The sequence below is a fragment of the Hylobates moloch genome, unplaced genomic scaffold (assembly GCF_009828535.3).
Source record: "Hylobates moloch isolate HMO894 unplaced genomic scaffold, HMol_V3 SCAFFOLD_19, whole genome shotgun sequence".
Taxonomy (NCBI): Eukaryota; Metazoa; Chordata; class Mammalia; order Primates; family Hylobatidae; genus Hylobates; species Hylobates moloch.
The window spans coordinates 46987307-47002725 of record NW_026652294.1 but is presented as its reverse complement, the minus strand read 5'-3'; the positions used below and the strand labels follow the sequence as shown (position 1 = coordinate 47002725).

At 46.1% G+C, this 15419-nt stretch overlaps 1 protein-coding gene across 1 annotated transcript in view; it reads left to right on the top strand.

Moving 5' to 3' along the window:
* Positions 1 to 485: 485 nt before the first annotated feature.
* The window catches only part of PIGL (phosphatidylinositol glycan anchor biosynthesis class L), a 106901-nt gene continuing 91967 nt past the window's right edge, over positions 486 to 15419 (top strand). The window contains exon 1 of the mRNA XM_032137852.2: positions 486 to 2283. Coding sequence (XP_031993743.1) covers positions 2049 to 2283 — 235 coding nt within the window. The 5' untranslated portion in view covers positions 486 to 2048. The remainder of the gene's footprint in view (positions 2284 to 15419) is intronic.

Genomic DNA, 15419 nt, shown 5'->3' with positions numbered 1-15419 from the left:
CCGAGGGGAAGAGGCCAGGCGGCCAGGACGGGTCCTGACCTGCCCAGGCCTGCGACACCCCCCGCCCGGCGGAAAACCGTCCCAGTGGCTGCTGCCCCGGGAGCCCTCGGAAGCCCCCGGACTAGCAGGAGCCCGGAGGCCGGGGTTGTAGGCGCCAGGGCCTACTCACCGGGAGCTGGCTAAGCGTGGGAGCCGAAGGGCGCCCCGGCCTGAGGAGTGGGACGCGGCCCCGGCGCGCGGCCCTACACTGGGACCTCGCTTGGCGCGGCGAGCCGGGCGCTCACTCGGGCCGCCGCCGCCGCCGCGGCTGCTGCTTCGCCACCTTGGCCGCCATCTTGACTCAACCCCTCTCCCTCCCCCCAGCCCGGGGAGCCGCGGCTAAGGCGGCTCCAGCGCCGGCTCCTCCTCCTTCCGGAGAGTTGGGAGACTGACTCCCTCCGCTGGCCGGGCGCCTCTCCTACCTCGGCGGAGCTTCCTGGGTCGCGCCGCGCCCGGTCTCATCACGTCTCCTCTAGGCCTGGCAGCGGCGGTCTTCTCGGACGGATACGGGGCCGGGCAGCGCCCAGCCGGATCCAGCGCGGCTGCCATCGTGTCCTGGGCTTGTGCGCCCCCCGCGAGCCCGTCTGTTTCGCGCGCCCGAGGCCTTCCCCAGGCGTGGGAAAAGGAAAAACGCCAGGCCGTGGAAGGGACCCTGCAACCCCTCCGCGGCGTGGCGGGGCGGCGGCGGCCTCCTCCGGCCGGAGCTACGTAGAGGGAAGTCGGGTTCCCTCGGGGCTGGGAGCCGGAGGGTTGCATTTCGACCTGCCCAAGATACTTTTTAGGGCTCTGGCTGGAATTCGCACCAAGCCCTCACTGAAATGCCGGGCGAGGCCGATTTGTCCACGATGTTGCTCCTTAACCTTAAGTTACTTGCAAGAGGAGCCTGTGGCCTTCGCGACTGTTAAGTGCACTCTCAGTCTCACCCTGCTGGGGAAACGACGATTCCTCGTAACCGCACGCATACTTTCCTTTAGAAAAGCAAGGCCCGACCGGACGCAGTGTGTCACGCTTGTAATCCCAGCACTTTGGGAGGCCGAGGCGGGCCCATCACTTAAGGTCAGGAGTTCGAGACCAGCCTGACGAACATGGAGAAACCCCGTCACTACTAAAAATACAAAAATTAACCGGGCGTGGTGGCGCGCGCCTGTAATCCTAGCTACTGGGGAGGCCGAAGTGGGAGAATTGCTTGAACGCGGGAGGCTGAAGTAGCAGCGAGCCTAGATCGCGCGCCACTGCACTCCAGCCTCGGCGACGGAGCCAGACCCTGTCTCAAAAAAAAAAAAAAGAAAGGGCCGGGCGCGGTGGCTCAGGCCTGTAATCCCAGCACTTTGGGAGGCCGAGGCAAGCGGATCACGAGGTCAGGAGTTCGAGACCAGCCTAGTTAATATGGTGAAACCCTGTCTCTACTAAAAATACAAAAATTAGCCGGGAGTGGTAGCGCGCGCCTATAGTCCCAGCTACTTGGAAGGCTGAGACAGAAGAGTCGCTTGAACCCAAGAGACGGAGGTTGCAGTGAGCCAAGATCGCTCCACTGCACTCCAGCCTGGGCCACAGAGCCTCTCAAAAAAAAAAAAAAAAATGTAAAAGCCATCCAAAAGTGAGAAGGAATAACAAAGTTGGTGTAACTGGCTATTTTGGAAAACTGTCATACGGATAACGGGCTGTCTAACCCTATAATTACTAGAAAGGCCCGAGTTTTAAGAAATGACCTCGAAAATGAGTTGAACAGGAAAGAACTCTTCCTACAAGAAATGGGAGCTTATATATAAGACGCTTCCTTTTAAACCGATTGTACAGTGTAGTAGGAGTAGGGTAGGAAACTGGACGGCATGGAGACTTCTGTGTTAAAACACAAGAGAACCCTTAACGTTAAAACCTCAAGCTTCCGGAGCATGTCGGCGGGAGGGACTTAACAGCGGAACCCAACATCTCCAGGTGCCGTTTTCCAGCCGGAGTCAGGGTCAGAGGCAGCCTTTCCTACTGCGCAGGCTCAATGCTGCTTATCCATCATGGAAGCAATGTGGCTCCTGTGTGTGACGGCGGCGGTCTTGGCATGGGGCTTCCTCTGGGTTTGGGACTCCTCAGAACGAATGAAGAGTCGGGAGCAGGGAGGACGGCTGGGAGCCGAAAGCCGGACCCTCCTGGTCATAGCGCACCCTGACGATGAAGCCATGTTTTTTGCTCCCACAGTGCTAGGCTTGGCCCGCCTAAGGCACTGGGTGTACCTGCTCTGCTTCTCTTCAGGTAGGAGGCCATAGGAGGGGCGATGGGAGCTGGGGCTTTGAAAGGGATTTAAGTGCTAACCGATCTCAGTCGCCTTCTTCTCGAAGCGTTTTCCCTAGGGAGCTAAGTGAATACACCGAAGGTCTTACGTCTGAACCCCTCAGAGGCTAGGGACAGGAGCGGCCAGCTTACCTGGTGGGTTGGGGGATGTCGGCAGCTCGCGTACTACGCTAGTAGGATTGAGGAGCAGAGAAACAGTTGCAGTTGGTTGCATTCAGTACCTGCATTTCTGTTGGGAACTCCACCTGTGCTTGTTATTCTGTGGAACTTTTTTTTATTTGTAGAAGGAGCAAGAATATTGACCTTACTATATAGTACACGACACAATCTATGCTGTATCGTGCCTGCTCAATCCTTAAAGTTAACTTATAATGATAGTAAAAGACCTTCCTGCTGCCTTTAAAATGCAGCTTGTGCTAGTAACATGCATGTGTCAAATTGAAGAATTAGACATAGATGACTAGATGGAAAGTAATTTTGTAGGTAATTTTAGAGTTCAACTCCACCCAGCTTTCAGTGAAGGAACCTTTCAAATAATAGATTTTTGCTTACCATAGAGAAAAGATCAAATGACAAAGCAAATATTGACCATCAAGCTGGAATATGGTGATAATTGAACAGTTGTATAAATGAAGTAATTGAACTGTACACATACAATGGGTGAATTTTATGGTATGTCAAAGTATACCTCAATAAAGCTGTTTTTTAAAATTGCCCATGACCTCTTTTCCCATTTGGTTGTGTGTCTTTCCAATTCTTTTTCTATACAGCTTCTTCACAGAAATCACATTTTAGAAAATTTTATGTCGTTTTTACTCGACATTACTTTTTCTTTTATTTACCAAATATTTATTAAACATTTATGTGCTAGGCCTTCTTTATGTGCTAGGGCATAACATTTATGTTATGTGCTAGGGCATTTATGTGCTAGGGCATACCCTAGGGATACAAAAGTGAAAAGCTAGATAAGAGCAGTGTCCTCATGAAACTTAAAACATCTACCTATATTAATTAGATCTAAATGTATAGCCTGTTAAATGGCTTCATCGGGATAAACCTTAATCATCCCTTATTGTTTGTACATTCAGAGGGTTTTTTCCTAGTTTATTGCAAAGAGCAGAGAACATCTTTATGTATTTTATATTATTTCATTAGTAATAATTTCTAAAATTGGCTGTTTTAAGGCTTTGCATGCAAAACACATTCCCAAAAACGAAATGCCAATTTACTCTTTTTTTTTTTTTTTCTGACACAGTCTCACTCTGTCACCCAGGCTGGAGTGCAGTGTCGCAATCTCAGCTCACTGCAACCTCCACCACCCAGGTTCAAGTGATTCTCCTGCCTCATCCTGCCAAGTAGCTGGGTTTACAAGCGCATGCCACCACACCGGGCTAATTTTGTATTTTTAGTAGAGATGAGGTTTCACTATGTTACCCAGGCTGGTCTCGAACTCCTGACCTCTAGTGATCCGCCCACCTCAGCCTCCCAAAGTGCTTGGGATTACAAGTGTGAGCCACCGCGCCTGGCCTACCCATTTACATTCTTACTGGCACTAATGAGAGTATCTGTCTTAATATATTACTTTCTGTAGCATTGACTGATATTTTTTATAAATTTCTTTTTTTTTTTTTTTTTTTGAGACGGAGTCTTTCTCTGTAGCCTAGGCTGGAGTGCAGTGGCGCAATCTCGGCTCACTATAAGTTCTGCCTCCTGGGTTCACGCCGTTCTTTCTGAGACTACAGGCGCCCGCCACCATGCCCAGCTAATTTTTTTGTTTGTTTTTTGTTTTTAGTAGAGATGGGGTTTCACTGTGCTAGCCAGGATGGTCTTGATCTCCTGAACTTGTGATCTGCCCGCCTCAGCCTCCCAAAGTGCTGGGATTACAGGCGTAAACCACTGCACCTGGCCATTTTTTATAAATTTCTTAATTTGTTTAGTATCTTCTCCCCCCAAAACCTTTGTTACCAGTAAAAGTAAACCATTTTACGTATTTATTAAGAATTGGAGCCCAAGCACTTTTCTTCTAAACTTGATGCTCTGTTAAGAATATTAATTGCAAATAGTTACAAGTAATACTACCATTTTTTTCTTAGCTTCTAGGTTTGGTGGGGGAGGTTTTTGTTTGGTTTTCTTTTTGAGATGGAGTCTGACTGTTGTCACCCAGGCTGGAGTGCAGGGGCGCGATCTCAGTTCACTGCAACCTACACCTCCCGAGTTTAAGCAATTCTACTACCTCAGCCTCTCGAGTAGCTGGGACTACAGTGTACACCACATGTTGGGCTAATTTTTGTATTTTTAGTAGAGCCAAGGTTTCACTATGATAGCCAGGCTGGTCTCGAACTCCTGACAAGTGATCCACCCACCTCGGCCTCCCAAAGTGCTGGAATTACAGGTGTGAGCCACCACACCCAGTCGGCCCGCTTTTAGTTGTATTTGTATTTTATATTACAACTATAGGAGTCAAATTATAAGCAAGTTTGTTATAGGGTCTTCAAAAGAAGCCTGGATTTTATTTGCAAAACATTATAGGTACAGCTCTTTAATAAACTTACCCTTATTTTCAATAGGTTCATAAAAATTTGGGACCAGAATTGAAAATTTTTTCAAATAAAAAATACAGGCCGGGCATGGTGGCTCATGCCTGTAATCCGAGCACTTTGGGAGGCCGAGGCAGGCAGATCATGAGGTCAAGAGATCAAGACCATCCTGGCCAACATGTTGAAACCCCGTCTCTCCTATAAATACAAAAATTAGCTGGCTGTGGTGGTCCACGCCTGTAGTCCCAGCTACTCGGGAGGCTGAGGCAGGAGAATCGCTTGAACCCGGGAGGTGAAGGTTGCAGTGAGCCGAGATCACGCCACTGCACTCCAGCCTGGCGACAGAGGGAGACTCCGTCTCAAAAAATGTATATATATAGAGAGAGCATGCACTTGGCACTCAATGTTTTTATTGTCTTTCATTATTTCCTGTGAATCCCATTTTGTTTTTTCTTGTATGTTATTTATTCTTTATTCGTGTTTTTTTTATTTTTATTTATTATTATTATTATTATTTTTTTTTGAGACGGAGTCTCACCCTGTCTCTCAGGCTAGAGTGCAGTGGTTCGATCTTGGCTCACTGCAACATCTGCCTCCCGGGTTCAAGCGATTCTCCTGCCTCAGCCTCTCAAGTAGCGGGATTACAGGCATGCACCACCACGCCCAGCCAATTTTGTATTTTCAGTAGAGACGGGGTTTCGCCATGTTGGTCAGGCTGGTCTCGAACTCCCGACCTCAGGTGATCCGCCCACCTCGGCCTCCCAAAGTGCTGGGATTACAGGTGTGAGCCACTGCGCCCAGCCACGCCAGGCTAATGTTTGTATTTTCAGTAGAGACAGGGTTTCACCACGGTGACCAAACTGATCTCGAACTCCTGACCTCAGGTGATCCGCCTGGCCCGGCCTCCCAAAGTGCTAGGATTACATGCATGAGCCACCAAGCATGGCCTGTTTGTTTATTTTATAAAAATGGGGTCTTGGCTGGGCACTGTGACTCACGCCTGTAATTCCAGCACTTTGGGAGGCCAAGGCGGGTGGATCACGAGGTCAGGAGATCGAGACCATCCTGGCTAACATGGTGAAACCCCGTCTCTACTAAAAATACAAAAAATTAGCCGGGAGTGGTGTCGGGCGCCTGTAATCCCAGCTATTCGGGAGGCTGAGGCAGGAGAATGGCGTGAACTCGGGAGGCAGAGCTTGCAGTGAGCAGAGATCAGGCCACTTCACTTCAGCCTGGGCGACAGAGCGAGACTCCGTCTCAAAAAAAAAAAAAAAATGGGGTTTTGTTCTGTCTAGAGCCTTTCCCCTCTAGACTGCACTGTCAGCTCTCATATCAGGTGACAGAGCAAGACCCTGTCTTTATAAAATAAACCAAACATTAATAACATACAAGAAAGAACAAAATGGTAAGTTGGATTCAGAGGAAATAATGAAAGACAATAAAAATATTGAGTGCCAAGTGCATGCTCTGTATTTTTTATTTGAAAAAATTTTCAATTCTGGTCCCAAATTTTTATGAACCTATTGAAAATGAGGATGAATTTATTAAAGAGCTGTACCTGTAATTTTTGCAAATAAAATCTAGGCTTCTCTTGAAAATCTTGAAACAAACTTGCTTAATTTGACTCCTATAGTTGCAATATAAAATATAAATAAAACTAAAAGCTGGCTGGATCACAGCTGCCTGCAGCCTCCAAGTCTTGGGCTCAAGTGATCCTCCTGCCTCAGCCTACCAATAGTTAAGACTATAGGCGTCTGCCAGCACACCCAGTGTTTTTTTTGTTTGTTTGTTTGTTTTTTTTTTTTTGAGACGGAGTCTCACTCTGTCGCCCAGGCTGGAGTGCAGTGGTGCAATCTTGGGTCACTGCAACCTCTACCTCCTGGATTCAAGCGATTCTCCTGCCTCAGCCTCCCAAGTAGCTGGGACTACAGGCATGCATCACCACACCTGGCTAATTTTTGTTTTTGTTTTTGTTTTGTTTTGTTTTGTTTTGAGTCTAGCTCTGTCACCCAGGCTGGAGTGCAGTGGCACAATCTCGGCTCACCGCAACCTCCGCCTCCTGGGTTCAAGTGATTCTCCTGCCTCAGCCTCCCAAGTAGCTGGGATTACAGGTGCCCGCCACTACGCCCAGCGAATTTTTTGTGTTTTTAGTAGAGGCGGGGTTTCACCATGTTGGTTGGGCTGGTCTTGAACTCCTGACCTCGTGATTCGCCCGCCTCGGCCTCCCAGAGTGCTGGGATTACAGGCGTGAGCCACCACACTTGGCCAATTTTTGCATTTTTAATGGAGACAGGGTTTCACCATGTTGGCCAGGCTGGTCTCGAACTCCTCAAGTGATCCACCTGCCTTGGCCTCCCAAAATAATGGGATTACAGCGTGAGCCACTGCTCCTGGCCTAATTTTTAAAATCACTTTTTAAATTCACAAGTTATTCAAACATTTGTGGATTAAACATTATCTATTCTGCTGACTTAACATTCTAATATGAAAAACAGGAAGCTATTAATTTGTAATATAATGAAAGCTATGATGTTTTGATGGAGAAAGTACTATGGACACAAAATGGAAAAAAGCATTAAATCTCTTCAGATTAAGGAAATCTCCAAACTGGTTTTCTTTTGAGCTGGACTTTAAAAATAGGAGTAGATATATATAGGAAGCAAGCAGTAGTAAAGGCATCAGTAACTCTCGGATTTGCATGAATAATTCATTCTAACAAGATCTTCAGTTTACGGGAAAGGGAGAAGGAGGGAAAAAATAATAATTGCTTTGTTACTGGTGGCTCATTTCATCCTGTCAGCAACTCTGTGAGGTAGGTACTATTGTTTTTTCCATTATACAAGTATGGGAACTGAATCACAAAGTTTAAGTAACAACTGAAGTGACCAGCTACAGTGTAAAGAAGCCAGGACCCTGTGGGTTTTCTCTGTTCTAAAACCATTACACCCAATCTGCCTCTCACATTGCCTTGTATGCCTCGTCAGTTGATGAAATATCTAAATTGATTCCCAGTGTATGTTCCAAGGAACATTAGTTCATCCAGCTGCTATTAAAAAAAAAAAAGAGGCCAGGCACAGTAGCTCACACCAGTAATCCCAGCACTTTGGGAGGCCAAGGCAGGTGCATCACGTGAGGTCAGGAGTTCCAGACCAGCCTGGCCAACTTGGTGAAACCCCATTTCTACTAAAAATACAAAAATTAGCCAGGTGTGGTGGCGCACGCCTATAATCCCAGCTACTCAGGAGGCTGAGACAGGAGAATCACTTGAACCCAGTAGGCGGAGATTGCAGTGAGCAGAGATGGTGCCATGCACTCCAGCCTGGGCAGTAGAGCAAGACTCTGACTCAGAAAAGATAAATAAAAAATGCCTTGGTCAAGTTTGGAGAATAGCCAGATGTGCTATCCTCTATGTAGACATTTACAGTCTTTATGAGAATATCAACATCTTTGAGAAGCATTGCTGTAAGAATTTTTTACTTGGTTTAATCCAGTATGCCTCCAATTTATGTGACCACTAAAATACCTACTAATAGATGCATCTCTTATATATTAGGATGTCATTGAATATATATGGTAGAGAAGTAACATAATCAGTTTTGTGTTTTAGAAAGCTCATTCTTGGCCGGGCGCAGTGGCTCACACCTGTAATCCCAGAACTTTGGGAGGCCAAGGTGGGCGGATCACAAGGTCAGTAGTTCGAGACGAGACTGGCAACCATGGTGAAACCCCATCTCAACTAAAAATACAAAACTTAGCCGGGCGTGGTGGTGGATGCCTGTAATCCCAGCTACTCGGGAGGCTGAGACAGGAGAATTGCTTGAACCCAGGAGGTGGAGGTTGCAGTGAGCCAAGATCACTCCACTGTACTTCAGCCTGAGTGACAGAGCTAGACTCTGTCTCAAAAATAAAAGCTCAATCTTGGACCGGGTGTGGTGGCTCATACCTGTAATCCCAGCACTTTGGGAGGCCAAAGTGGGAGGATTGCTTGAGGCCAGGAGTTCAAGACCAACCTGGTCAACATAGTGAGACCCCATCTATTTAAAAAAGAAAAAAGAAAGCTCATTCTGGTGGCAATGGGGAGAATGGTTTGGAAGGAAAGATTGGAGTCAGGAAAACCAATTCAGCCCAGCTTTTCTGCTCTAGACTGCACTGCCAGCTCTCATATATTAGATTTCCATGTAATTCTGGTCTATACACTTTAGTCATGTCAACAACCCTGTCTTAATTACTGTAGCTTATAAAAGCTACACTAGGCCGGGCGTGTTGGTTCACCCCTGTAATCCCAGCACTTTGGGAGACAGAGACGGGTGGATCACTAGTTCAAGAGAGCGAGACCATCTTGGCCAACATGATGAAACCCTGTCTCTACTAAAAATACAAAAATTAGCTGGGCATGGTGATGTACGCCTGTAGTCCCAGCTACTCGGGAGACTGAGTCAGGAGAATCACTTGAACCTGGGAGGCGGAGGTTGCAGTGAGCCAAGATTGCGCCACTGCACTGCAGCCTGGGCGACAGAGCAAGACTCCATCTCGGGGAAAAAAAAAAAAAAGCTATACTATATTATAGAAGCACTATTATCTGATATGAATAGCTTTCTGATTGTTCTTCAGGGTATGTTTGCTGTTTTTGACCCTTTTATCCAAATACCTTTTTTATGGGGGGAGACAGAGCCTCACTCTGTTGCACAGACAATCTTGGCTCACTGTAACCTCCACCTCCTGGATTCAAGTGATCCCCCTGCTTCAGCCTCCCAAGCAGCTGGGACTACAGGCATGCACCACCACGCCCGGATAATTTTTGTATTTTTAGTAGAGACAGGATTTTGCCTTGTTGGCCAGGCTGGTCTCCAACTCTTGACCTCAGGTAATCAACCCTCCTTGGCCTCCCAAAGTGCTGGGATTACAGGATGAGCCACCATGCCCATCCCCCAAATACATTTTAGAATTAGCTTGGTAATGTTCAAGGAAAAATCTTGCTGACATTTTTTTTTCCCCCTTGAGACAGAGTCTCGCTCTGACGTCCAGGCTGGAGTGCAGTGGCACAGTCTCGGCCCACTGCAACCTCCGCCTCCCAGGTTCAAGCGATTCTCCTGCCTCAACCTCCCAAGTAGCTGGGACTACAGGCATGTGCCACCATGCCCGGCTAATTTTTTGTATTTTTAGCAGAGATGGGGTTTCACCGTGTTAGCCAGGATGGTCTCGATCTCCTGACCTCATGATCCGCCCACCTCGGCCTCCCAAAGTGCTGGGATTACAGGCGTGAGCCACAGTGCACGGCCCTTGCTGGCATTTTTATTGGAATTTCACTGACTCTACTGATTAATATAAGGAGAACTGACATTTCCATTATAAAGCTTTTCTGTCTCTGATATTATGGTATGCTTCCATTTATTATATGTTGGCCTTCTTTACTATCTGTTAATAGTTTTATAATTAAGGTCTTAAATATGTATTGAGATGATTATGTCATTGTGTCCATTAATCTGTTCTTATGTGTAGACATTCCTTTTGCAAATATAGTCTGTTACTTTCTCATACTTCAGTATCCTCTTTAATTTCTTTAAATATATTAAACATTTATATCTGCTTCTAATAATTCCAGTTTCTGCAGTCTGTATATCTGATTCTGTTCTTTGTTCTAGTAATTCATTCTGGGTGACTTGGTTCCATGTGTATTTTGCGATTTTTTTAAATGTAAGCACGTTTCTTTTTTTTCTTTTTTTTTTTTTGAGACTCAGTCTCGGCCGGGCGCGGTGGCTCAAGCCTGTAATCCCAGCACTTTGGGAGGCCGAGGCGGGTGGATCACGAGGTCAGGAGATCGAGACCATCCTGGCTAACACGGTGAAACCCCGTCTCTACTAAAAAATACAAAAAAATTAGCCGGGCGTGTTGGTGGGCGCCTGTGGTCCCAGCTACTCGGGAGGCTGAGGCAGGAGAATGGCGTGAATCCAGGAGGTGGAGGTTGCGGTGAGCCGAGATCGCGCCACCGCACTCCAGCCTGGGGGACAGAGAAAGACTCCGTCTCAAAAAAAAAAAAAAAAAGAGACTCAGTCTTGCTGTGTCGCTCAGGCTGAAGTGCAGTGGCACAATCTCGGCTCACTGCAAGCTCCGCCTCCCAGGTTCAAGCAATTCTCCTGCCTCAGCCTCCCAAGTCTCTGGGACTACAGGCGCATGCCACCACGCCCAGCTAATTTTTTATATTTTAGTAGAGACAGGGCTTCGCAGTGTTGCACGGGGTGGTCTCAAACTCCTAAACTTAGGCAATCTGCCTGCCTTGGCCTCCCAAAGTGCTAGGATTACAGGCATGAGCCACCACACCTGGCCCAAAGTTTTTCATATTGAGATATATTTAGATCTAGCCTCAAAAGTGTTAGTCTTGTCTAACTCTGTTCTTTCCAACTCAATATATTTGGGATTTTTTTTAAAATATGATTTTAAGTATTGACTGCATCCTGTAAAGAATGGAATAGGCTGGGGCTGGCCACTGTGGCTCAGGCCTGTAATCCCAGCACTTTGGGAGGCTGAGGTGGATGGATCACTTTAGGCCAAGAGTTCGAGACCAGCCTGGCCAACATGGCGAAACTCCGTCTCTACTAAGAATACAAAAATTAGCCAGGTGTGGTGGTGCAAGCCAGTATTCCCAGCTACTCGGGAGGCTGAGGCAGGAGGATCACTTGAACCTGGGAGGTGGAGGTTACAGTGAGCGAGATTGTGCCACTGCACTCCAGCCTGCAAGGCAGAGCAAGATCCTGTCCCAAAAAAAAAAAAAAAAGAATGGAATGGGCAGTGGCTCATGCCTGTAATGTCAGCACTTTGGAAGGCCAAGGTGGGATGATCACTTGAGCCTAGCAGTTCAAGACCAGCCTGGGCAACATAGTAAGACATCATCTCTGCAAAAAAAAAAATTAGCTGAGCATGGTGGCGTGTGCCTGTGGTCTCAGCTACTCGGAAGGCTGAGATGTGAGGATAGCTTGAGCCCAGAGGTTAAGGCTGCATTGAGCTGTGATAGCACCACTGCTCTTCAGCCTGGGTGACAAAAGAAAAAAAAGAAAAAAAAAAGAGTGGAATGAATTAGTAATGGAATAAATTGGTCTCAAACTCCTGACCTCAAGTGATCTGCCCGCCTTGGCCTCCCAAAGTGCTGGGATTACAGGCGTGAGCCACCATACCCAGTGAAAGGTAGCAATTTCATTAGTAAGAGTCGATATGAATGCAATCCTTTTGGGAATAATGAGAAATGACACTACTCGCAAGTATGGCTATATTGGCTGATAATAGCATGTGACAATGTTTCTTGATCTGCAGAGATATATGCTCAGTTTTCTTTTTAATTTTCTTTTCTTTTTTCTTTTTTTTTTTGAGATAGAGTTTCACTCTTGTTGCCCAGGCTGGAGTACAATGGCGTGATCTTGGCTCACTGCAACCTCTGCCTCCCAGGTTCAAGCGATTCTTCTGCCTCAGCGTCCCAAGTAGCTGGGATTACAGGCATGTGCCACCATGCCCGGCTAGTTTTGTATTTTTAGTAAAGATGGGATTTCTCCATGTTGGTTAGGCTGGTCTCGAACTCCCGACCTCAGGTGATCCGCCCACCTTGGCCCCCCAAAGTTTGGGATTACAGGCATGAGCCACTGCGCCCAGCCTTTTTAATTTTTTTATCTTAACGATCCTTTAAAAAGTTGTTGAAGAATTTTAAAGACAATTTCTGTTTTATAGGGATAACGCCTATAATCCCAGCAATTTCATAATTGAAAGATTTTATTCATTGAAAATCCAGTTTTTAATATTATTTAAATGGTAGTAAGACATACATACCAAGAACTTACCATTTTAAACTTTTTTTTTTTTTTTTTTGAGATGGAGTTTCACTCTTGTTGCCCACACTAGAGTGCAATGGCATGATCTGGGCTCACTGCAACCTCCGCCTCCCAGGTTCAAGCAATTCTCCTGCCTCAGCTCCCTAAATAGCTGGGATTACAGGCACCCACCACCACCATGCCTGGCTAATTTTTTATCTTTTTATTAGAGATGGGGTTTCACCATGTTGGCCAGGCTTGTGTTGAACTCCTGACCTCAGGTGATCCACCTGCCTTGGCCTCCCAAAGTGCTAGGATTACATGCGTGAGCCACTGCGCCCGGCGATTTTATTTTATTTTATTTTATTTTTTATTTATTTATTTTATTTTTTTGAGACGGAGTCTTGCCCTGTCGCCCAGGCTGAAGTGCAGTGGCGCGATCTAGGCTCACTGCAAGCTCCGCCTCCCGGGTTTACTTATGCCATTCTCCTGCCTCAGCCTCCCAAGTAGCTGGGACTAGAGACTCCCGCCATCACGCCCGGCTAATTTTTTGTATTTTTAGTAGAGACAGGGTTTCATCGTGTTAGCCAGGATGGTCTCGATCTCCTGACCTCGTGATCTGCCCTTCTTGGCCTCCCAAAGTGCTGGGATTACAGGCGTGAGCCACCACACCCGGCGATTTTAAACATTTTTAAGTGTTCAATTCCATGGCAGTAAGCACTTTCATAGTATTATGTAACCATCACCATTATTTCTTCATCCCAAATAGAAACTCTATACCCATTTAGCATTCCTTTTCCCCTCCTCTCCCCAGCCTCTGGTAACCACCATTCTTTCTATCTCTATGAATTTGTCTATTCTAGGTAACTCGAATAAGTGGAATCATACAATAATTGTTATTTTATGCCTGGCTTATGTTAATTAGCATACTGTTTTCAAAGTTCATCCATATTGTGGCATGTATCAGAACTTCATTTCTGGTTGAGCTCAGTGGCTCACGCCTGTAATCCCAGCAATTTGGGAGGCTGAAGTGGAAGGATCCCTTGAGACCAGGAGTTCAAGACCAGTCTGGGCAACATAGTGAGATTTCATCTCTACAAAAAATAAAAATAAAAAAAATTAGCCAGGCTGGGTGGCGAGTGCCTATAGTCCCAGCTACTTGGGAGGCTGAAGTGGGAGAATCCCTTGAATCCAGGAGGTCAAGGCTGCAGTAAGTTCTGATCAGTCTGCTGTATTCCGGCCTGGGTGACAGAGCAAATCCCTGTCTCAAAAAAAAAACTTCTTTTTATGGCTTTATTAATATTCCGTTGTGTATATATACATATATATATATATAGCACATTTTGTTTATCATTCATCTAATGATAGGCACTTGGGTTATTTCCAATTTGGGGCTATTATGAATAATGCTTCTATGAACATTGGTGTACAAGTATTTATTTGAGTACCAGTTTTCCTTTTTTTGAGTATAATTGCTGAGACATATGGTAATTCTGTATTTAAATTTTTTGAGAATTGACAAACTGTTTTCTGCAGCAACTGTATAGTTTTACATTGCCACCAGCAATGAACTATGGTTCCAGTTTCTCCACATCTTTGTCAACATCTGTAATTTTCCATTTTTTGGACTATAGCCATCCTAGTAAGTGTGCAGTGATGATGTCACATTATGGTTTTGATTTTCATTTCCCTAATGACTAATGATGATGAGCATCTTGCATCTTTTCACATGCTTATTGGCCATCTATATATCTTCTTTAGAGAATGCCTATTCAAGTCCTTTGCCCATTTTCTGATTCTAGTTTCATTTTAAAGTCATGATTTCTTTTTTTTTTTTTTTTTGAGACGGAGTCTCGCTCTGTCACCAGGCTGGAGTGCAGTGGCATGCTCTCAGCTCACTGCAACCTCCACCTCCTGGGTTCAGGAGATTCTCCTGCCTTAACCTCCCAAGTAGCTGGGACTACAGGCGTGTGCCCATTACGCCCAGCTATTTTTTGTATTTTTAGTAGAGACGGGGTTTCACTATGTTGGCCAGGATGGTCTCAATCTCTTGACCTCGTGATCCACCCACCTCGGCTTCTCAAAGTGCTGGGATTACAGGTGTGAGGCACTGTGCCTGTCCAAGTCATGATTTCTTAGACTGGATTCTGTGGACACATCCTAACAGAAGAGGATCCAGCTTTCTTAGTTTCAGCTTCCTTTGGGAACCCAGGCCTCTGGGCTCCAGTAACACTGCCTCCTTCCTTTACCTCGCCAACCAAGGATTGGTAGTCACTTCTTGCTATCTCTAAACTCTGGGTTACTTCACTGTTCCTTTTGTCCCTTAGATCCTCCATCAGTTATGCGTCAAAATCTTTGCATTAAATTCTTGCTGTTGTAACTATTTGATGTGGTTTCTGTTACCCTGGATAGATCTTGACATAGCATCTAAATTCCCTCATTTTATAGGGGAAGAAACTTGTACCATTTTGTCTTCCAAATACATTTTAGAATTACTTGGTCATGTTAAAGGAAAAACATTGCAGCTATTCCTTCCCGTAACATACTTCTCAGTCATAACTAGCAATCTAGCAGTCATAATCACTGTTTTTTTTTTTTTTTTTTGAGACGGAGTCTCGCTCTGTCACCCAGGCTGGAGTGCAGTGGCGCGATCTCGGCTCACTGCAACCTCCGCCTCCCGGGTTCACGCCATTCTCCTGCCTCAGCCTCTCCGAGTAGCTGGGACTACAGGCGCCCGCCACCACGCCCGGCTAATTTTTTGTATTTT